This window comes from Oryx dammah, unplaced genomic scaffold, assembly GCF_014754425.2.
Source record: "Oryx dammah isolate SB20612 unplaced genomic scaffold, SCBI_Odam_1.1 HiC_scaffold_21, whole genome shotgun sequence".
Classification (NCBI taxonomy): Eukaryota; Metazoa; Chordata; class Mammalia; order Artiodactyla; family Bovidae; genus Oryx; species Oryx dammah.
The window spans coordinates 4368542-4392268 of NW_024070205.1; the positions used below are offsets into that span (position 1 = coordinate 4368542).

At 43.0% G+C, this 23727-nt stretch overlaps 1 protein-coding gene across 1 annotated transcript in view; it reads left to right on the forward strand.

Annotated features, from left to right (window-relative positions):
• The window catches only part of DENND1B (DENN domain containing 1B), a 269985-nt gene that overhangs the window by 183453 nt on the left and 62805 nt on the right, over positions 1–23727 (forward strand). The window contains exons 14-15 of the mRNA XM_040263718.1: positions 6005–6130; positions 19056–19157. Coding sequence (XP_040119652.1) covers positions 6005–6130; positions 19056–19157 — 228 coding nt within the window. The remainder of the gene's footprint in view (positions 1–6004; positions 6131–19055; positions 19158–23727) is intronic.

Below are 23727 nucleotides of genomic sequence, written 5' to 3' on the forward strand. Positions count from 1 at the left end.
CCCGTCACAGACCCTCTATTCAGTCAGCTAGAGAAGTTAGGACAAAGTGTGCCTGGACGGGTTGTTGATTTGTTCATTCTCTCATTCAAATACTGATGAGGCACCTACTATATGCCTGTATTGCGCTGGGAGCGGGGTGGACGAGAAGCTGTACACTCTGCCGTCCTGAAGCTCACGTTCCATCAGCTCAACACAAGCCCCTGGCCACACCAGGTCACAGTGGTGCGGGGAGATGGCTGGCTAACCCAGCTAGGTTATCCAGGCACCCCTCGGAGCTTAGGGTTTCTGCTACCAAAGAGAGAGTGAGAGCTCAGTGAGATGCTGGTGGACTGACAACACCTCTGCCGTAAGAGAGCCCAAGTGAAATAGTTGTAGTCAAGCCGACACTGTTACCTGCCTGTAAACTCACACACGCCTTTTGTGGTTCAGCTCGAGACGTCAGAACGTCTGTGCGGAACTGGCCTGAACGGTGGGTGTGAGTAAGCCACGCAGAGTGGGAGGAGGAGGGATAAGCGTATGCAGAGGTTCTGCCGTTGGCAAATTCAGGAAGGGAGAGAAGCCCTGTGTAGCTGTGGTGAGATGCACAGAAGCGAGAGTTACACACAGTGAGGTGGTAGAGATAGCAGGAGTGAGAGCGTGAGGTCACTGGTTCTTGTTCAGGACTCCAGGCTTTACTGGCCCTTTACTGGAGATCCATAGCAGAGGAATAATAGCGCAGGCCACTTAGGCTTGTAAAAACGCCACCTCCAGCTCTTGGTCCTGAAGATCCCTGGGTCTGATGAAGCAGAATGGAGCAGAATGAACGGGTTGAGAGACCGTTTGCAGTGGTCCAGGCGAGAGATGATCGCTGGTTGAACTTGAGATCCATGTCGGAGGTCGGACGGCTGGGGCTCCGTGATGTGATGTGCTGCTCGTGGAAGATGCGGAGGGTGCGGTGTCAAGAGGGCCTCCGAGGGTACTTTCTCAGCTCCTGGCTCTGCGAAGTGACATTGCTGTTGAGACTCTGGCATGACGTTGGACTGGAGAGGGAGAGCGGTCTTGGTTGTCTTCATTTTATGATCCCTCTGAAGGGGAAACAGTTGTAGATGACACCATATTTTAGGTTCCGATAGGTAATTTAAGCATTCAAAGAAACAGTATCATGATGCCCTCTGCCAGTGTATCATATGTTTTTCATTTAACAAATGTTAAAGGTTAGTGTTTTAATCCTTAAATAGAAGCATGTTAGAAAATTGAGACAGAAGGGTTCATTTTATTGCCTAAGAAACTGAACATTAGAAGGATTAAAGTGTAGGGATTTAATTTTGGATTCATACAATGACCATAAGATGTTTCATGGAAGAATAAAGATTTTAACGTTGTAACTTTTTTCTAAAGCAAGATATTATTTGAAGCATTAGCTCTTCTGAATGTATGTAGTTTCTGGAGTAGAGTTCAATTAGGAATATGGATACTTAAAGATATCACAGGGCCATGTCAGGACACATAGTTTATCCCAATATTATTCCTGAACATTTATGTTTACCTTCTGTTCTTTACCCTGATGTTTCTCTTTGTGATCCTAAGAAATGAAATGAAAATTAGTGGGTTATAGTGGTTGATTTATTTTTCCTGAGAAGCCACACCTGAAAGTCAAGTTAAGAGAAAAACCTGTCACTTCCATGAAAAATCTTAGCTCCTCTATGTCACCTCCCTTCCTAACCCCCAGTTAGCATCATTGCTTCACTGCTCAGACCGTGTGCATGTGGCTTGCACTCTTTTAATTTATGCCTGTTTGCTGTGTTTACTCGTGTAAGTCTCTCCTTTTACTCATAGTCACTTAGTGCTAAGAGGGCAAGGGTGAGAATTGGTAATATTATTCACGTTGCAGTGAACTCTTACTATGCTTAGACCCAGGCTGTAATTCCGGCTGCTTGGAAGCCTGGATGCTCATTGTATGAAAGGAATTTGAACACTTGATAAGAGCAGTGAAATTATGTTTATTCTGAAGTTTTTTCACATTTTTTGAGGGGAGGGTCTGGTATGATACCTAATTAGACTTAAAAAATAATTTATATACAGACTAAATATGTCAAAGTAAAACATCAGTTTTGAAGTCATTCTCAGCCATCAAACATTGCAGCTTACTTTCTTAAGAATAAAAAGAGAAAATAATGGATACTTTTTCAGGAGGCCATGATAGGACTTTGTGATAATAGCCATGTTACCAAAGTTCCAGGTGCTTTGCTGAATTAAGTTACATGTGAGTATAAGCTTTAGGATATCATGGAAAGATGTACATTTCTGTCAAAACTAAACTTTGAAGTTTGGGAATTAAGCAGAAAATGCTATTTCCCAGACCAGGTACTTTAAAAGTGCAGAAGATACATCACCTTTTTTAAAAAATTAAAATATATATATTAAAATCTGCTCACAGCTAATTAGCCCTGCAAAGAGCAGTGGTAACTGGTGGTAACTTACTCCTGTGGTTTACAGTACAGAAAAATAACAAGGTTGACAGTTATTTTATATTAGAGTAGTATCCTCATATCTGAAGCTGACTGTTAAAAAGCGTTTCATTTTTACATGTTGTTTCTGAGCTCTCATGGGTGTACATAGAAACCCTTAATTCATTGCCCCTCTGGTCTGAGAAACTGGGACCACCACCCACCTGCTGACAGTCGAGGCTCACGTCGAGTAGGTCAAGGAAGAGCTCTTCATGTGCAGTTTGTAAAGGCTGAAATAATGTAGATATAGGCAAAGGAAAACTAAACCATATTTCTTGCAAGGCAGTTTTTTTAGTCTCACATGTATGTATGAAGTTGTATGAATAGTATGTTCAACATGAATAGTCTGTTCATAAATAGCACAGTCCACAGTGGAAACATAATGTAGGCCACATTTGCAATTAAAAATTTTCTAGCAACCATGCTAAAAACAAAAAGAAATAGCTGAAATGAATTTTAATGTTTTATTTAACCCAGTATATTCAAAATACTGTTTCAGCATGTAATCAATAAAAATTATCAATGAGGTATTTTACTCTCTGTATGATACTAAGTCTTCAAAATCCAGTGTATTTTTTTTTTTTTTAAACTAGCAGCAGCTCTCAGTTTGGGCTAGTCACACACATTTCAGCTGCTCCTGTGTCTACCCTATTGGAAGTTCTAGAGCAAATATGTTCTTCTTTCCTATGTTCTGTAGACCTCTTGATGGAATTCAGGAGCTGACACTGACTGATTTGGAAGTGAAGGCTACATAGTTGCGATTTTGTTCAGGAAGGGTTTGTGGCAATGAGATTAATAACCCTAGAAGACTTGCTTGGTGATTAAATAGTTGAGGATTTGGAGTGGCAATGGCTGAGCAATGGCCTGAGGTGCTTCCAGGCTCAGCACAGATGTCACGCTCAGCCTAAGGATTCTCGATTTGTGGAGAGCCGAATTGTCACTTTCAGGCTTCTTTTTTCCTTTAAGGTGTTTGCTCCATATACTTTATAATCTGTATAGCAGCCCACCAGCTACGGATTGTCTTTTTTTTTTTTTTTAAGATTCTTGAGTTTATTTATTTTTGTCTGCACTAGGCCTTTGTGCTGTGCGGGCTTCCTCGAGTTGCAGGGCGCCAGGGCTCCTCTCTTGTTGCGGTGTGTAGGCTGCTCACGGCGATGGCTTGTCTCGTGGTGGCGCACGGGCTTAGTTGCATGTGCGATCTTCCTGGATCAGGGATTGAGCCTGTGTCCCCTGCGTTGGCAAGTGAATTCTTAACCACTGGACCCCCAGGGAAGCCCCACTTTCAGGTTTTATAGAAAAATACATCTTGAGGAATTCATTTTTGCAAAGATACAAGGCATGACGTTTAATTTTTATTTTCTAAAGTAAACATAACCCTATTTTATTTCTATAATACTTCAGAGGACTAGACTGTTATTCTTTGCATGATAAGCCTTTCTAGGGGCCCTTGATGAAATACATGTGTTGATTTCATCCCCATTGTTTTCTTTTAAAAAGGCATTTGGAACTTAACATTATTACTATCTTCAGAATATAGGATATTAAGTCAGAGGTTTGTTTTTGCATCCTTCAGCTGTATTTATTTTTGAATATGTGGGTTATCTAAAAATGTACATTTATTGAGGTTAGATTTTAATAATAACAACTTCTTAAATGAATCCGGGTTTATTCACTTTGTGGGCTAAGTGAATTAGGTTCTAAACTTTTATCTGGATCTGTGGAGCCTGGATATAAATTGAGAAGATCACAGCTATGGGGAAAGACCTATACTGCAAAGGCCTTTCTGCATAGATTATGAGCATCCTAACTCAGTAATTTTTTCAAAACTGTGGTTATAATTGGACCCAGTGGGGGTCTGTGTCTTTGATCAGATCACAGTGGCTGTGACTTTACACTGGAAAATGTCACTCCTGTGAAGGTTTATCACCTGTAGAGCTGGTCCTGCCTCTGATGCTGTGTTCATTTCTCATTAGCATTATTCCAGGTTTGGTTGTTAATTAGGTTGACACTTCAGTCACAGTCATCATCCACAGGGGCAGTCAGGACTGCTTGTATAAAGGAATGTAAACACTCCTTGCACACGTATGTAAAGGAGGAACAGCGTTGTTAATCTGGTGCTATCTGTCGTAAGGATGAGAATATGCTCTGGTAAGGGAGCAGGCCAACTCGTCCCATCAGTTTTTCTCTTGAGAAAACAGGATTGCTACGTGACCTATGTTCCCAGGTAGAGCATTGCTAAGGAATGCATATGAGCACCACTAGTACTTTTTAAGTGTATAGAGTGAGGTTTTTATGTGGGAAAGGAATGGGTCAAGTGAACTGGAGGCATGGGAACAGATCATATCACGTCCTCTTTAAAAAAAAGTAAGAGTACACATCAGGAATATGATTGTGGAGCTGATGGTTTACTCATTAAGTCATGTCTGATTCTTGAGATCCAGGCTGTAGTCCACCAGGCTCCTCTGTCCATGGGATTTCCCCAACTAGAATACTGGAGCAAGTTGCCATATCCTCCTCCAGGGGATCTTCCCAACCCAGGGATTGAACCCCTGTCTCCTGCATTGGCAGGCAGATTCTTTACCACTGAGCCACCTGGGAAGCCCCAAAATATTAATACACAGGACCTGAAATTAAAGGATGCAAGTATATGGAAAATTGTAGCGAACATAGGTGCCTTTTAAAAGTATGCAGATTTCTAGATCATACGTCTTCCTTTGATTTAGAAACATTATTAGTGGCATAACTGGTTCATAAGGCAATAACGTTGAACTTGAATCCTGCTAATAATGGTGGTGGGAAAAACTGGGCAGAACTGGGTTGAGATCTCAGTTTCGCCTCTTGGTAGCCAAATATTAAGGACAAGTCAGTCCACACATTCGAGCCTCTGTTTGTTGGTTCATAAACGACAACATGAGTACTTGGCGTGGAAGACTATTCACATCAGATGGGACAGTCAGTGTCTAACGAGCGTAACAGAATTCCCTACTCGTGCTTAGATTCTCAGTAACCTTAACTCCCTTCCTGCTTTCTATCTAATAATGCTGAAAACTACCCAACAAGTGACTGGAAAATTATATGTACAAATGAGGCTTCCAAAAATAAACAGCCAGTGATCCTGGAGGGCCTGGAACAAGTAAGCTTCCGTAGCAGAAACAAAATGCTCCCCACCCGGCTCCATCTCCAAACAAGTAGACGCTCATTGTAATGGCTAAACATCTGCAGGAAAGTGGCTCACAAGCAGTTTTACTGTAAAATAATTAAAGCTTATTTATGTCAGGAGACCTTGGGAATAAAAAAGGAGCGTGCAGACCAATTTGCATTAGCACATTACCGCGGGCCCCTGCTTCCCTTTCAATTAACAGGCCAGCAGGTGCTGCCCGCGGTCAGGATGATAAGCGGAGGCGAGGAGGAGGCGCCCGGGCTGACCTGCGGACGCCGCGGCCTGCCTGCGGATCAGCTCTTCCCTCACCGTACCAATATCCGAGGTGTGAATGTAACGATTCCTCTCTGTCACACAGGTCTCGGCCCTGAAAAATAAACTGAAGAAGCAGTCCACAGCTACGGGGGATGGAGTAGCCCGGGCCTTCCTCAGGGCGCAGGCAGCCTTGTTTGGATCCTACAGAGATGCTCTGAGATACAAACCTGTAAGCGTTTCCCTTCACTGTTTTGATTTGCTCTTAGGTGGTTCTTTGAAATGGGGCAGGGAATGAAACACTTGAATAACCCCCACCCTAAAATGTTTCATAAAAGGTTTTCAAAAATCCAAACTAATATGCTGTAAAACATGGTGTCCCTTCTCCAGCTTCTTGACCTTTTGGCTTTAGCTCTTTCAGTCAGTAACCCTTTAGTCAAGTGTTTCCCGCATTCTCTTGCAGGTAGCACCTTGTTGCTTACTATCTGAAATTGGAATTCTTACCTCTTAACTAATGAACTGTGTTAATGCATTTTAGAGTGACTACCCAGTCTTGCTAAGATTACTAAGAAATTAACCAGACAGTTGGGTTTATTAGTTTAGAAATGTCAAGTACAATGTGAAGGTTTAAATGTGTTAGAACCTGGACATTTTGCAATATTTAGAAATTTATTGTTTTCCTAAATCATAACACTTCTCTAAGTGGGCTTTTCTGTTTAACATATCTTAGCTCACTTTGCCATTTCCTTTTTAATATCCCTAAAATGATTTTATGTAGAATTGTTGTTAAGTAGCCCCAAAATATATAAATTAAAATGTTCTTTTCTTTCCTCTGAATTACTGGTTAAGTTGGTCTGATTTTACTAAAATGATTACATTGCCCTTTGGTAACCAGATGAGTAAATGGGTTAAAAAAATTGTTAGCGATAAGACCTGTTATCTAAAAGGAATTCCACCATTGTTAGGCTGTGTAACATGAACCCATTTCTTTATTCCTTCTCAACTTCCATATCTTATTTGTGAAATGAGAATTCTTATGCCCCCTCTGGCTGTCTTTCAGGCTGAGTGTGTAAATTGTGTCATAAACTATGTGCACTAAACAAGCACTGAACAAACGTGAGTGGGTTGTGTGCTTTCTGAGCTGACTTCCAGATGACCCCATCCAGCGGCTCTTGTACCTCTGAAGAGTTACTGAGTCACAAAGAGAAGTCTGTAAATTGATAGGCAGATGAGCTGCTGTCTCTAGAAAAATGCATCTGGTCTAATTTGCTTGCTAATCTTTTTGAAATTTGTGTACATTTTTTAAAGCATGATGTAGAACTCATAGTACCATATGTTGTATATGTAACTTACACGGGGGGAGTCTTCAGAGATGATGGACAGTTACAGGGTCTCTTTCTTTAAAAGACTGGAAGCCAGTCATCCATTCTGCAGTGGAGCAGATTCATTAAAATTATCAAACATCCGTTGAAACATAAAAATGAGTTTGAAAGACAAACAGTGATGCATTTTAGATATCACATGTTTGGGAAAGAGATTGGTTTCAGGTTTACAGTTACAGGAGGAAAGTTAAAAGTATCACTTTGCTATAAGTTGGCCACATTTAAATACTAATCTTTATAAACTACATTTTTGTTTTTATTTTTCTTTTTAAACTTGTAATAGACTTCAGATTTCAGGACAGCAGACTGAAGAGAAAATTTTCTTACATGATTTCAATTATCAGTGTTGTTAGGTGCTGGTTAAAATGATTTAAAAAATCCCATGTTTGACATTAATTATTGCAGTTTTTGTAGCTTTTCTCCTTCTTTGAGCTTAAATAAACAGATAGGGGTACTGGGTTTCTGACTTTTCTTTTAAGCATTATGAAAGCCAGATTCTCAGTATCTATAGGAAAATATTTAATTTTGTCAGGGAGTATCTTTCCTGTTTATTGATTGCATTTTGTGAATTTGTTAATTTATCTATGGTTTTCCTTTTTATGTGTGATGTTTTCTCCTGCTCTCTTCACTGCTGGTTCTGTCTGGGAGCTGGAGGATAGTGTTTTCATTCTGCACGTCTTCCCGTTTCTGTGACTCAGTCTTTGAATGAAAACTTAATTTTTAAAGTGTGCTGAGTGGTCATGTATGGATGTTAGAGTTGGACTGTGAAGATGGCTGAGTGCCGAAGAATTGATGCTTTTGAACTGTGGTGTTGGAGAAGACTCTTGAGAGTCCCTTGCACTGCAAGGAGATCCAACCAGTCCATTCTGAAGGAGATCAGCCCTGGCATTTCTTTGGAAGGAATGATGCTGAAGCTGAAACTCCAGTACTTTGACCACTTCATGCGAAGAGTTGACTCATTGGAAAAGACTCTGATGCTGGGAGGGATTGGGAGCAGGAGGAGAAGGGGACGACAGAGGATGAGATGGCTGGATGACATCACTGACTCGATGGACATGAGTCTAAGTGAACTGTGGGAGTTGGTGATGGACAGGGAGGCCTGGCGTGCTGCGATTCACGGGGTCGCAAAGAGTTGGACACGACTGAGCAACTGAACTGAACTGAATGTACTTAGACATTTTTTTCTTACATATTTTCAAAATAAATAGTTTTTAAGGAAAATTATTTATTGTATATAAAACACTTGTTATTGTCTCAAGTATTATCCTTACAAAAACTCCTGTATTCCGAATTATTGAAAGCACATTTTTTTAATTTTATGTAGTCTTTTTGACATTTATGTAATAGGCATGTATCTTCAATATATTTTCTGAACAATGTAAAAAAAAAAATGAGCCAAGTTTAGAAGTTACAGTTATATCATGGATGGCTCAGGTGCTAAAGAATCTGCCTGCAATTCAGGAGACCCCAGTTCAATTCCTGGGTTGGGAACATCCGCTAGAGAAGGGATAGGCTACCCGTTCCAGTATTCTTGGGCTTCCCTTGTGGCTCAGCTGGTAAAGAATCCACCTGCAGTGCGGGAGACCTGGGCTCCATCCCTGGGTTGTCATGATCCCCCTGGAGAAGGGAAAGGCTACCCACTCCAGTATTCTGGCCTGGAAAATTCCAAGGACTGTATAGTCTATAGGGTCCCAAAGAGTGGGACACGACTGAGCGACTCTCACTTTCACTTTCATCATAAACATATTTTGGTGGTGGTGGTTCAGTCGCTCAGTCGTGTCCGACTCTGCGACCCCATGGCCTGCAGCACACCCTGTCTTTTGCTATCTCCCAGAGTCTGCTCAAACTCATGGTCTGTTGATTCGGTGATGCCATCCAACCATCTCATCCTCTGTCGGCCCCTTCTCTTCCCGCCTTCAATCTTTCCCAGCATCAGGGTCTTTTCCAGTGAGTCAGCTCTTCACATCAGGTGGCCAACGTAATGGAGCTTCAGCTTCAGCATCAGTCCTTCCAATGAATATTCAGGACTGTTTTCCTTTAGGATTGACTGGTTTGATCTCCTTGCAGTCTAAGGGACTCTCAATTACGTTAATTGACTCTTACTTACATGAATGGTTTTGACTCTTACTTACGTTAATGATTTTTTAATTGCTATTAAGACAACTGACCGTTTAGTGCCTGCTGGATACCAGGCATTGACGGGCCCTTTATATTAACTCTTTCACTTAAATCTTTATAAGCCATTAAATTATCACCCCTTTCATTTTGAAGATCAGAAAAAATGATGCTCATGGAGTTTAAGAACCATCACTGAGGTCCCCAGCTGATGGCTAGGGGCCTGTGTCTGCATCCGCTCTCCCCACTGTCCCGCTCGCCGGCTGGTGTGGAGCGTTTCCACTCTGTGCTGCCTGTCTCATGCTGTACACTCCTTCAGATGCATCTTCTGAACCTAACATTTCCTCTGAATGAAGATACATGGAAGGCTCTTGGTATTGGTCTATGTGAAGACTGAGTCTCAGGAATAGGCTTGAGAGGTGCAGATGGTGTAGGCGTCTTACGGAGTGTGTGTGAGCTGGGGGGCCAGTTTGTCTCCTCCTGCCCTGTGAGCCCACCCGTGGCTCGGTCCTCCTGGGGTTACTGCCTCTGCTCAAACCGCTCCACTCAGCGGTGGCACTGGGGATCCAGCTGGCTGTGGGGGTGAGCGAAAGCCCTCTGGAGGACCTGAATGCTCACTTTCAAATGCACGTGCTGAGTGCCGGCCTAGAGTAACTGGTTTTATGAATGAAGCCTTTGGAACGTCCGAGTGACAGCGCTTAAAATGTTGTCGCTTTTCTCCTCCAGGCTAACTTACACTCTCTAGAAGGTACACTGGCACGGTTCACACACTGTCCTTAATTGCAGAGAAAATCATAAAACTCCTTAAAGTTTTTGGAAAGTGACTCAGGAAAATAATGGCTATTCGGCTGGTTTTGGATTGTTTTAGCCAACAGCAAGTGTAGCTACTTTCAAGAATTCAGAACTGGGAGGTCAAACTAATATACTAAGTAATTGGGAAAAAAGTGATGAAGGCACAGACTCTAGAACAGTCTGAATCCTCACCCTGTGACTAAGCACTTACATGACTTTGGGCTGATAACCTCTTAGTGCTTTCATTTCCTCATGTGTTTAAAAAGAAAAAAGACAATAATCCTTCATGGTGGTTTAGAGGATAACATGAGTTCATATATGTTAGTTACTGGAACAGTGCCTGGCATGTAATTAATGCTCTATTTATTAGCTATGACCATTAAACACGATATAGTAGACGTAGTAAGTTTGGTAAGGAATATTCCTTCAACATAACTAAAATAGAGTACCCTCTGCTGATCTCCGAAAGAAAAGCATTGTTATAAACATGAGAGTATTTTAAATGATTGCACTAAATAAAGGGTCATCGTTTGTACCTCTTCGTATCATTTACATCACAACCTATTAAAAATAAGTCAAATTTTTGACCAACAGGTAGTGCTAAAGAATTGTTTAATGAGTTCAAATATGGCTCAGTATATTCAAAAGCATATGCTTTATTACCCCAAGAACATAGAGATAATACTTAGATGTGTTGCTTTGAATATTTAGGATGATGTCATTTGTTTCAAACACCCAAGCTTTTCTGGGCTTCCATGAGCCTTGCTAATGGACAAAAAGGAAATTCTTTTTAAAATAAAGATGAACTAAAGTAATCTGGGCCCCTGTTTGACAAATAGAGACGTTGGGACAGTTGGACTAAAAATGCCTCATAACCTGAAAAATCTTTTATTACTGTTTTCTGTGAGAACCTGACTGTATTTTTAAGATTCCCGTGAGAGAGCTGGTGGCAGAATCTCTCGGAGATTTAAAAATGTTAATGTACCATCATTATGCAGACATTTTTGCTCAGTTTGTTTACAAATCTTACCTAACCGTGACATTACACATTAAGTGTGTTAAGGAACTGAATAAGTACTGTGTTGACACTTTGGATTTTACTTCACATTTTTGTACAGTATCATTCTTCCTGACACCTTGTTTTTTTTTTTCCCCAGCATGAACTTTCATGAAGTCATGCACATTCTTAAAGCGTAAAGATCTGTGTCTGTATAGGTCTGTGTCTTAAGTATTTCCTTATTCTTGTGAAGTTTCCTACTGTGGAGGACAGTCTAGAACTTGAAACATATCTCTTCTTAAAAACAAACTAAGCAAAAATGTTACATTAATTTAACAATGATAATTTCTCTGAAGCTGAACATAATAATAGAAGGGTAGGAAAAATAGCCCCATTTCATCCATATCTTACCTGTGCCTTAATTATCCTATAAAAATAACTCAAATAGTAGCTAATGGGTATTTATTGAACACACAGAATGAAGGTACTGTGTTGTACTACGGGGAATGCAAAGATCTGTAAGGATTTAGTATCAAGCCTCGAGAATTCACAGATAAGATGTATGAAATAATGTTTAATGCAAGGCAGAGGATGAGCACTAGAAGAGAGAGACACACTCGCCTCTGGATATTCAGGGGCTGCAGAATTGGCTTCTCTCTGTTGAAGGTAAGCTGAGACATCTCAAGGTGAATCGGGGTTCTGGCTGGAGCAGACCGAGGCCCCTGAGGCCGGGTCTGAGTTATTTAAGCGCCATCAGGTCTGGCTGACTTGCAGTTAAGTTTCTGGCGTCCTGGCTGCATGGCGCTCTCTTTCTTAACTATTATTAGTCATCATACAGGTAACATAGAGTGACCCTGTTCTGTGGATGGTCACGACTCTGCTTATTACGTTTTAAAAGGTAAATCGAGCACGAACATCGGTGTCTTTACTGCTGGTGGTGACACCTCACTGTCGTCCATTCACCCTTCAGAGGGCTTCCCTGGTGGCTCGGAGGTCAAAGCGCCTGCCTGCTGTGTTTGTCAGCTGACATGCTTAATGTGACCACGGCTAGCGCTGGTGGTTCCTCTCTCAGAAGCCTGGTTCTCTTTCTGTCGTAAGAGCTTCGTCCTGTCCTACGACAAGCCGTTTCCTTGCTGCCTTCCGTGCCCCTTTGCGTGGCATTCCAGTGCCATGATTGTGGTTTTTGTTCCTTTCCGTTGCTTCGTCGCTGTTCCGTGAGCAAGAGAATCGGTTCCTCTACCATCACATCACGATTTTCCCACGAAGAGTTTTTCTTCTCCATCTTTCAGTGTTTCTACCTGATTATTCTGTGCCTCCACCGGACTGTATTTGTTTACTTACTTCTTCTGTCAATGAACCATGTAATTAAAAAACATGAATTGTATTATAGATAAGTATTTCTCAGTTGCATAAATCTTTGTCCCTAAGTAGGGTGATCGGCCTAACTTTAATACCTAGCTCTATCTACACAGATAATTGCTGGATATCAGGACATGTTCCAAACTAGAACTTGTAGCTTGTGTTATGTATCCCCAGGCAACCTTCACACCCTGTACCCTTCCCTGTGCTAGAGGCCCAGCCCAGGCTGAACTGGCTGGTGTTCTTTCCAGAGGAAGGTTGCCCTTGGCTAAATGGGTGGTGCCTCACCAGGTACCCCATCTTCTCTTCCACCCTTACTCCCAAAAGATCAGCAACTGACCGACGAAGGCTGCAGGAAACTGGCCTCCTCCCCTCAAGGTGGGGTGGCCTTAACCACGAGACTTGTGCTTTTCCACGGGTTCAGGCTGAAGCCGCATTCTTGCCTGTTTTTTACCCCTGTCATCTCCTGTTCCCCTTGGGACCTATTTCCTGAGAACTCTCTGCCAAAAAGCCACTTGAACAAGAATCCCCATCTAAGGCTTGGCGCAGAACCCAAGCTAAGACATACACCAGAACTGATTTTATCAGATTCTTCTTAAACCTGGATTTTGTTCTGTGTTGCTGATCTTTAATAAGCAATAGCATCTTCTGAACCTCAAGCTAGAAATCCAGAAGTCATCTTTCACCATTGCTCATCTTTTTCCTGTATAACTGTGGTCCTTAACACTTTTCATCTCCAAATGTGTTTACTGTCTTCAGTTCAGTTCAGTTGCTCAGTCATGTCCGACTCTTTGCAACCCTGTGAACCGCAGCACGCCAGGCCTCCCTGTCCATCACCAACTCCCAGAGTCCACCCAAACCCATGTTCATTGAGTCGGTGATGCCATCCAATCATCTCATCCTCTGTCACCCCCTTCTCCTTCTGCCCTCAATCTTTCCCTGGTTCAGGGTTTTTTCAAATGAGTCAGCTCTTCGCATCAGGTAGCCAAAGTATTGGAGTTTTACTTCAACATCAGTCCTTCCAGTGAACACCCAGGACTGATTTCCTTTAGGATGGACTGGTTGGATCTCCTTGCAGTCCAAGGGACTTAAAAATTGTCAAAGGACATCAAAGAACTTCTGTGTATGTCAGTATATCTATCACCATTTACCATATTAGAAATGAAAACTGAATGTATTTTAAATATTTATTTATTTAAAACAATACAGACAAAATAAACAGAAAAAATAATTTAAAAACTGAAAAAAAATAACACAAACCTACTAAAGATAACCATAAAACATGTTTTCATAAAAATAACTGTATTTCTAAATAACTTAGAAGAATGGTACATTTTCCCAAATCTCTTTACTGTCTGGCTTAAAAGAAATTGGCTAGATTTTTATATTTGATTCTGCCTTCAGTTTGTTGCACTATCACAAATTATGAAGCCTTTGGAAATCTCTGTTGAATCTCACAAGAAAATGAAAGTGAAAAGGGCAGATAACATCTTAGCACTATTATGAAAACAGTCTGAATGTCACAGATCGTGTGGAAAGACCAGAGTCCCTGGACCAGCTTTGAGAATCACTGCTATGTATCCGTTGACAAATAAGTCCTTCTGATTTTGCCATGAAACGTTTAGCAGTGTCATTAACCACATGAACTTCAGACGCTCACAACCTGGGTGAATCTGCTTAAACTCTGCTTCCTCATCTGTAAAATGTAATAACAATCACAGCTTATTGTGCTTTTATAGATTCCCTGACATGGAATACATAAAGTATTTCATATAGCCTAGGATATCCAGAAATAGGGTAATGTAGGGGTCGAGAGCGTAGCGTGAATCCTGATTGTAGCACTTAACAATGCTTCGCAGTCTTGAACCAGTTCCTGAAGCTTTGTTTTAAGTTTTGTTGTTGTTCGGTTTTATCCAGCTCTTCGCAGCCCCATGGACTGTAGCCCACCAGGCTCCTCTGTCCATGGAGTTCTCCAGGCAAGAACACTGGAGTGAGTATCCATCCCCTTCTCCAGGGGGTCTTCCCCACCCAGGGGCTGAGCCACGTCTCCCGCATTGCAGGTGGATCCCTTACCGCTGAGCCACCAGGAAAGCCCATGTTTTAGTTTCATCGTGGATAAAGTGTGATGATAGTGAGCTTGAGATTTGCATGAGTTAATATGTATTAAGTGTCTTACAACAGTGCCTGGTACCTAGTAAGCGTTATGCACTCATTAGCTACTGTTATTACTGTTAGTCGTGATTAGTGTCCTATAAACGTTAGGTAATGCAAGTCATTACTGTTTCTTTCTTTCTACCGCCTAGTTCGTCTCTCCTTGCCTGATTTATTTTGCACTGTTAATTGATCTGCCTGTTCCCATTGTTTCCTCTTGCCAGTAAACTCTCCATTCTAAGACACAGGCACAGTCTCATCACCTCCTCGGGTACACACTTCTCTGAGCTGTCTGAGGTCTCCAAGGAGAGAACTGACGTCTTGGGATGTGGCCCAGGCCTTCTCCAGGCTGGCCGCCTGCCCTTCCTCCCACTCTGGTTCTTTCTGTTACTTGTGTCCAGTGGCCCCTAGGTCTCAGCTGATCTCTTACCCCACTTTGGTGCTTTCTCTCCAGACACACCAGGCACATTGCATCCACGTCTGTCCTCTCTCAGGACTATCTTTTCCCTCTGTGATTCATAAAGCTTCCGTTCGTGTTCAAAACCAGCTCACCTTCTGCTGTGAAGTCACAGAAGGCCCCTCATGAGATCTCCTACTGCAGGTGCGAACTGGGAGATCAGAGGCCAACACGAGACATGGTGTCGTTTACTCGGAACAAGACAGTGTTTGAGAAACCACTCAATCCCAGTCCCGATCTCTAGTCAGATTGTAAATAAACCAGAAGATCCTAAGGAGTGTTCCTTCTTACCTTGCCATGCAGCTCAACCTGGATGGAAAGGCACTCCCACCAGGGAGTCACTTACAGTCAGTTTCACAGGGTACATCCCGAAGGGGCCAGCAGCTGAGACTCTCGTGTATTTACACATACAGCTTTAGAGCACTGTTAATCAAGACTGATTTTTCTTTCCCCTGAGAGAAGATTCTAAGATGTGCCAGGAACTTTGTCTTTTTGGTGATCTTTAAGATGAGATGGTTGGATGGCTTCACTGACCCAATGGACATGAGTTTGAATAAACTCTGGGAGTTGGTGATGGACAGGGAGGCCTGGTGTACTGCAGTCCATGGGGTTGCAGAGTCGGACACAACTGAGTCACTGAACTGAACTGAAGATTCTTAGTGGCCAAGCTGTTGACCAATTGAAGGTTCATTGGAAGCTTTTACCATGATTGGTTTCTTCAAAGATGCGTGGACAGCAAACCAGAGCTTTCTCCCTGCTGCTTCCCCAAGAGATTGCAAGCATTTGCTAGGAGATTAGTGAGGACAGAGTTCTTCCAGATAATTCATGTTGGCTGATGACCAGGCTTCACAGTATGTGAACCATGAACTTCCAGATGTTTAAGCTGGATTTAGAAAAGGCAGAGGAACCAGAGATCAAATTGCCAACATCCGTTGGATCATAGAAAAAGCAAGAGAATTCCAGAAAAATGTCTGCTTCATTGACTATGGTGAAGCCTTTGACTGTGTGTGTGGATCACAACAAACTGGAAAATTCTTCAAGAGATGGGAATACCAGACCACCTGACCTGCCTCCTGAGAAAACTGTGCAGGTCAAGAAGCCACAGTTAGAACTGAACATGGAATGACAGCTGGCTCCAGACTGGGAAAGGGGCACGTCAGGGCTACCCTCCAGTCCCTCCGCCTGTGAGATCTTCAGCTGGAGGTCGAGCTCTGTGTTTGAATTGAAGACTGTGCTGCATTGTTTCAACTTTTAGACATTACAGATGGTAATAAAACCTCACAGGTTTGAGGGAAAATCCATCAAATAAAAACCAAGATTATGAATCGTACTGGTTTCTTTGTGATAGCAGTGATATAGTTGGAACTGCTGCTAGAGGCAATGGTTTTTATTTAGTTTTAAAATTTATATTTGCTTTTGCAAAGATAATATGTCATACAGAGCAGGCTTTATCTCACTTGCTATTTCATTTGTTTTCTTATAAAGCATTTATTGCGCCCCAGATAACTAGGTATATTCCTGATAATGGGGATTCGAAAACCACAGATCTTTACTTTAACAGGGTTGCTTGTTTTGTTTTTTTTTTTTTTCTCATTAGGTTGTAAGTTCTATGATAGTGGCAAAGTATAGTGTGTTTTTGATTATCCAAAATATATTTATATAAATTAATCCAATTAAAAGAGTCATTCTATAGTATTTAAGAATGGGAACAATTAATATGAAAATGGATATTGTTAGTGTTACTATCAGAGAAGGCAATGGCAACCCACTCCTGAACTTTTGCCTGGAGAATCCCATGGACAGAGGAGCCTGGTAGGCTATAGTCCATGGGGTCGCTAAGAGTTGGACACGACTGAGCGACTTACTTTCACTTTTCACTTTCATGCATTGGAGAAGGCAGTGGCAACCCACTCCAGTGTTCTTGCCTGGAGAATCCCAGGGACGGAGAAGCCTGGTGGGCTGCCGTCTGTGGGGTCGCACAGAGTCGGACACGACTGATGCGACTTAGCAGCAGCAGCAGCAGCAGTGTTACTTTGGATCATCAGCTGATGGCTGGTGGTAGGTGGCACCTGTTAATGGATTATTGATTTGTCTTCTGTGATGCTCAGCTTGAGTTTTATCCTCTTGCCTCTGGAGCAGTGCTGCCCAGGACCACTTCCTGTGATGAAGGAGGTGTTCCATGTCCTGTGTCACAGTAGCCACTAGCCCCTTGTGGCCGCTGAACATTTCAGATGCGGCTGGTGTGACTGAGGAGCTGACTTCCTGTTTTAATGTTAATAAACTTAAATGCAAATAGCACTGAATGTGACTAACACGTGCCTTGTGGAGCAGGGCGCTTCCATAGTGTCATTAACTTCTGTCAGAGTGGTAACAGCTGAATTACACAGATGGCTAGTCCCATCATTTTATTTGTGCAAGAAACAGTTTTCAGAATTTTACTTACAGATACCTGTAATCAAGACATTAGTTCTTCCTTAAAATTAAATGATAATTAATATTTTCTGAAGTTCTATAAGAAAGTGGATGGACAAACTCACTTTTTCCCTTTTTATTGCAGTGTGTTGATTGGTGGAGAACTTACTGTAAGGACCAAATCATGGACCCTAATGTCTGTTTTCACTTTGTTCATAAAGTTCAGTCGTTTTTCCTCATCTGTGTGAACGGGCTGTGGAGGGCAGCAGCAAGTGGCAGGGGTCCATCAGTGAGGGGTGCTTTCTGGGCTCACGTGTGGGAGTACGTGGAAGCTGTGTTTGGAATGAAAGTCCTTGTGATTTGGAGGAGGGGCGTCTAGTGGAGCCTGAGACTTGTGACTCTTGCAGAATTCTGAACACTTATCAAAATAGAGTAAGTTCAGGCAGCTGCACTACCTAGGACTTAATCTAGAAAGTATCCAGTCAGAATTGCATTTGTAATCAGGAAGAGAATGTGATTGATAGACCTTTCAATTAAAAGGAAATTTTTTTCAGGGTTTTCCCTGGTGACTCAGTTGGTAGAGTCCGCCTGGACTACAGGAGACCCAGGTTCAGTTCCTGGGAGGGAAAGATCCCCTGGAGAAGGGAATGGCAGCCCACTCCAGTGTTCTTGCCTGGAGAATCCCATGGACAGAGGAGCCTGGCAGGCTACAGTCTGTGGGGTCGCAGAGTCGGGCACGACTTAGCAACTAAACCACCAAAGAGAAATGAATGATCATACCGTAAGTGGCAAAAATCATGCAGCAGTTTTTATAGTAAGAATGTTTTCTAGTTAAGATGAAATATAATTGTTCAGTTCAGTTCAGTCACTCAGTCATGTCTGACTCTTTTCGACCCATGAATCGCAGCACGTCAGGCCTCCCTGTCCATCACCAGCTCCCAGAGTTCGTTCAGACTCACGTCCATCGAGTCAGTGATGCCATCCAGCCATCTCATCCTCTGTCGTTCCCTTCTCCTCCTGCGCCCAATCCCTCCCAGCATCAGAGTCTTTTCCAGTGAGTCAACTCTTCGCATGATGTGGCCAAAGTACTGGAGTTTCAGCTTTAGCATCATTCCTTCCAAAGAAATGCCAGGGCTGATCTCCTTCAGAATGGCTTTTGCAAATAGATGTGCTATTTTTAATTTAATTCATAATCAATCTGATGATATTAAATCTTTGTCTTTAGGGAATTTATTCTTACTTTGAGAGATTGAAAGTCAGCATTTTTAAGAGCCTGAAGGATTCTTGATTAGGAAGCTACAGCAGAAGCTTATCGGTTGAGGAATATTTCTACCAGCCTCAACTCCAGCCAGTGTGTGTAAGGGTCTGACTCCCTCGAACACTTGGAGCTCCTAGAAGTTAGCTCTGTGTGTTACCCTCCCTTGTGACCTACTGGGCCTCCTCAGATAGACTAGTTTGCTCTGACATCCCCAAATTCTTTGCTTCTCCCCAGGGTGAGCCCATCACGTTCTGCGAGGAGAGTTTCGTAAAGCACCGTTCAAGTCTCATGAAACAGTTCTTGGAAACCGCAGTCAACCTCCAGCTTTTTAAGCAGGTAAGAGTGCACCTCCATGTTTTATTCTGTAACTTGAATGTATCAGAAACTTGTAACATCTTTTTGTCACTGTAAGCTTATGTCTAAACTTTGCTATTAGAAACTTCCTCACAGAAATCTGCCCATGTACAGCAGGAAGAGCGGTGACTAGTTATGACTAGGCATCTTCGATGGGCTTATCTTAGTTTGGGTAGATTGATACAGCTTGGTGAACAAACCAGGTTTTTTATAGGACCATCCCAATGTAATCCGGTTTATAAAAAACGATTCCTAAATATGTGAGTTTTTAAGCTTTGTAAGGGGCTTCCCAGGAAGGGGCTCAGATGGTAAAGAATCTGCCTGCAGTGCAGGAGCCCCGGGTTCAGTCTCTGTGTCAGGAAGACCCCCTGGAGAAGGGAGTGGCTACCCACTCCAGTATTCTTGCCTGGAGAATTCATGGACAGAAGACTTTCCACAATCAGAAATGCAAAATTCTGAAAAAAGTTATAGTTCTACTTGTGTGTCTTGATTTCTGGCCCAGAAAATATCATTGTCATTGCGGAAAGTGGCATTTCAGCATCAGAATTCAGAACGCTCAGAGGCAGTGTTTCTTTCTTCCTCTTGTGTGATCATGGCAAGTCTCTTAATTGAGGCTGCCCTTAGTTTCTGTTTATATTTTTTGAATTAAGTTCTTAACACTTTTCTTATTCCACATGGCAATTTTAAGTGTAAAGTTAGTTATATGAATTCAACATTTAATGAAGACTTAGAGTGTGTCATCAGCTGTGCACAGGGCCAGAACGAAGACATGAGTAAAAACTCAGTGATGCCCTTTGAGAAACTTAGAAGCTAAGAGAAATGCTTTTTGCTGTTAAGAGGAAAGAGACCAGGTAACAGAATAAACATCAAGTCAGCATGGTGAAAAATCCAATACTGTTTATCTGTATTCTGAAGTAATTTTAAAAAATGATCTGAGTTAGGAAAATGCTCTCTGGGCCATATACCTGCCTTACGAAATGTGAAGAAAGGTTAGATTTATCCAGCAGACCTCTTTAAGGAGCAAAGAGAAGCAGGTTGGGTGGGTTTCTGGATCAGAGGTGTGTTGTGTGAATTTCCAAGGACGGAGTGGGTCCCCTTTGGAGCTCTGTGTCCCTGGAGGGCTCTCGTGCAGTCGGGATTCCTTCCCCAGGTTAGAGCAGGGCTGAGGGATGGTGTGCCAGGGCCGACATGTACAGCCCAGGGCAGCCCCAGGCTGGTGTCCAGTGCACGCTTGGTGAGTGTCCATGCCCTGCCCGTGTTTTGTCACAAGGAGACAGTTACACCTCCCATTGTCGAATCGGAGTTGTGAAGCTCAGGTTACATGGGCATCGAGGACTGAGTGGATGGGTGGAATAACATATCGCTTCCCTTTGACCATGAGATTCTGTAACTAGCCTTATCATTTGATAAAGTTCACACATGGTCTTTTTTTATTTTAACATAACTACAAAAAGCATATATATATATATATACACACGTATATATACATTTAGAGCCAGATGGAGTTGGGCTCGACCTTGGCTTTGCTGCTCGATAGCTTTTTATTCGTGTGTCTCTGTTTCTCTGTAAAATAGCAGCACTGTCCCGGCCTGGCAGGCCGGGACACGGTTTACGTGATTTAACACCTGTGCCCTGCTGGCTGGACAGTGCGCACAACTCTGTGAAGCTCAGAAACGTTAGTGTTGGCCTCATCCTGACAGCAGCTACGTTAACAAAACGCACATCTGTGCAGGGCTATGTTATGTCGATGTAGAGAATGAACTTGTGGGCATGAAGAGGGAGCGCGATGAGCAGGGAGAGCAGTATTGACGCACAGACGCTGCCGCGTGCCAGTGAGAGGCGCTGGCAAGCTGGGAGCCCGCTCCTGGGCTCCACGATGACCTCGGGGGTGGGGGTGGGGGTGGGGTCAGGGCAGGGCGGATATATGGACATGTACAGCTGGTTCACTCCGTGTACAGCAGAAACCAGCACAACATTGTAAAGCGATTACACTTCACTAAAACAATGAATTTTTTAAAAAGTATAATTTTATCAAAGAGGCTGAATGTAAAATATGGAAACAGTCACTCGGAACCAGTTACAGAACAGCTTAGTAGTTTTACGTACACAAATAGACCACATTCTTGAAATGGATACTGCTTCATGAACCATAAGAAAGTGATACTTGAAGGTGCCCCTGCAGGGACCTGCGGCTCTGTTGAGAACATCACGGAGCCGCACAGGTGAGCGGGTGCAGGCTCGGCAGTGCTTAGGGGCACCGATGGGCCGGGCAGTGGCGGTGGAGTGTGTCTGGGGCATGGGGCGCCTGCTCACGTTCTTGCCACAAGCAACCAGGAGCACAGAGGGACACGCGGAAAGCTCTACGTGATGAACATGTTTATACCTGGTTTGTGGGGATGGTAACAGGACGATATACATCTGCCCAAACTCACGGAATTGTCTGCAGATTTCTGTATACTAATTACAGGTGGCTAAAGGTTGGGGGTGGGGGTGGAAAGGGAAAGCCAAAACAGGAATCAATTGGTTAAAAGAAAATAATCAACATAGATGAATTCTCAAAGACAGGACTGATGTTTCTGAACGAATATGAGACTGTCTAGTACAAATGGTCCACGTTCCTGACTGTGAGTCTGTGACCCGCTCTGGGTCAGGAACCGCCCACATCCTCTGTTTGTTTGACAGACTTGGGAGAACAGGAGCCCAGGAGAGAAGCGTACAATGTGAAGGCAAGAGTTAGAGTCGGCTCTCATCCCTGATGACACGGCAGGGAAGGATCCGGTGCTCGCGTCTGCGCTTTGCGTATGTGTGAAGTCGCTCAGTTGTGTTCGGCTCTCTGTGATCCTGTGGACTCTCGCCCACCAGGCTCCTCTGTCCATGGAATTTTCCAGGCAAGAATACTGGAGTGGGTTGCCAGTTCCTTCTCCAGGGACATCTTCCTGACCCAGGGATCGAACCCAGGTCTCCCACATTGCAGGCAGACACTTTACCATCTGAGCCACCAGGGTTACGTATTGGAACAACTTAAAACGCAGGATTTGCAAAACGCCTTGTGGTGAGGATCACACGAGACAAAGCCCCAGCACTTGTTCTCCAGGATGAGAAGTATGATGGGAGAGTCAACTCTTGTAAATCCGGTTAGACTTGGTATAAAGCTAAACCAGAAATAAAAGTGTGCCTTCCTTCGAGCCACTTCCAGGGCTTGTGCCTCCAAAGCTCTGGAACTGGGAGGAGAGGAAGGAGCTCTGCGGAGAAATTCCCATGCACCAGCATGCACAGGACTCCAAAGCCTGAATTCGTAATGTCTGGTTTGGGCTGGCCAAACTCAAGTGTAAGGTGATCCTAAACTGTAGGTGTTCTCAGGCCCCTAGCAGCACCAAGTACACACCTGCGTTGAGGAACCACCCCACTTCATCCTGGCATCGGATAATTCTCCCAGCTGCAATCCTGAGGAGAAAGTTCACTGTTGACAGTCATCACACATACAGGGAAACAGATCATGAAACAGAAACAGCAGTCAGAAATGGATTTGCAAAGATTTCAAATACTGGAATTATCAGAAGTACAATATAAAATGGCTGTGCTTAAGATGTTCAAATAAGTAGAAGAGTCTTTAAAAATGTTCAGGACAGAAAAACTTTAAAGAATGTGAAGACAGTTTTAAGAATATAGCAAATAAACTTCTGGTAAGGAAGCATGTAATTCACATGAAAGGAAATTGATGTGTTTCATAGCCAGTCAGATTTAATAGAAGAGAGATTTGCTGAACTGGAAGATATATCTGAAAAATTATCCAGATTTTAGTACAGACCTATGAAGAAAAAAACCGTAAGAACTCAAGGGTGGAGTGGACGTGCCTGCAGTCCACATGCTCAGTTATAAACAGAGCGGACAGGACGTGGAGGAGAGACCACATTGGAAGGACGGGGCTGGAGCCAGTGACACGCACACTTCACCTGTCAGGAAGTCCCTCAGCCCCAGACTGAGTATACAGGAGAAATCTATACCTGCACAGTGTATTCAGCTCTAAAATATTCAATAAAGAGGGACTTTTTAAGTAAGTGAAAGAATTAAAAAAAAATTCTTTAGAAAGAATACCTAGAATCCTTGGCCAACTAAAATATCTTTTAATTGTAATAGAGCTGTGAATACATTTCCCTACAAAAGTGGAGTTTGCACTCTGTGTTGCCTATAATAGTGTGTCCACGTGGCAAAGCTGTGGCCCCCCTGTTATTTAATCATATGGCATCACCAACTCAATGGACATGAATTTGAGCAAAGTCCAGGAGACAGTGTTGGACGGAGGAGCCTAGCATGCTGCAGTCCATGGGGTTGCAAGGAGTCAGACAAGACTTAGCGTCTGAACAGCAGCAGCAGCAAATCTAAGTGTTGCTATGAAGATACTTGTTTGTATGTAGTTTAAACTTGTAGTCATTTGGCTTTAAATAAGGAAGACTATCCTACATAAGCTGGGTAGGCCTGTCAGAACCAGGTGGAAGGCTTGCCCGAGGTTTGCCTGCAAGAGGGGAGCTCTGTCTGTGGGTGGCCGCTTGGC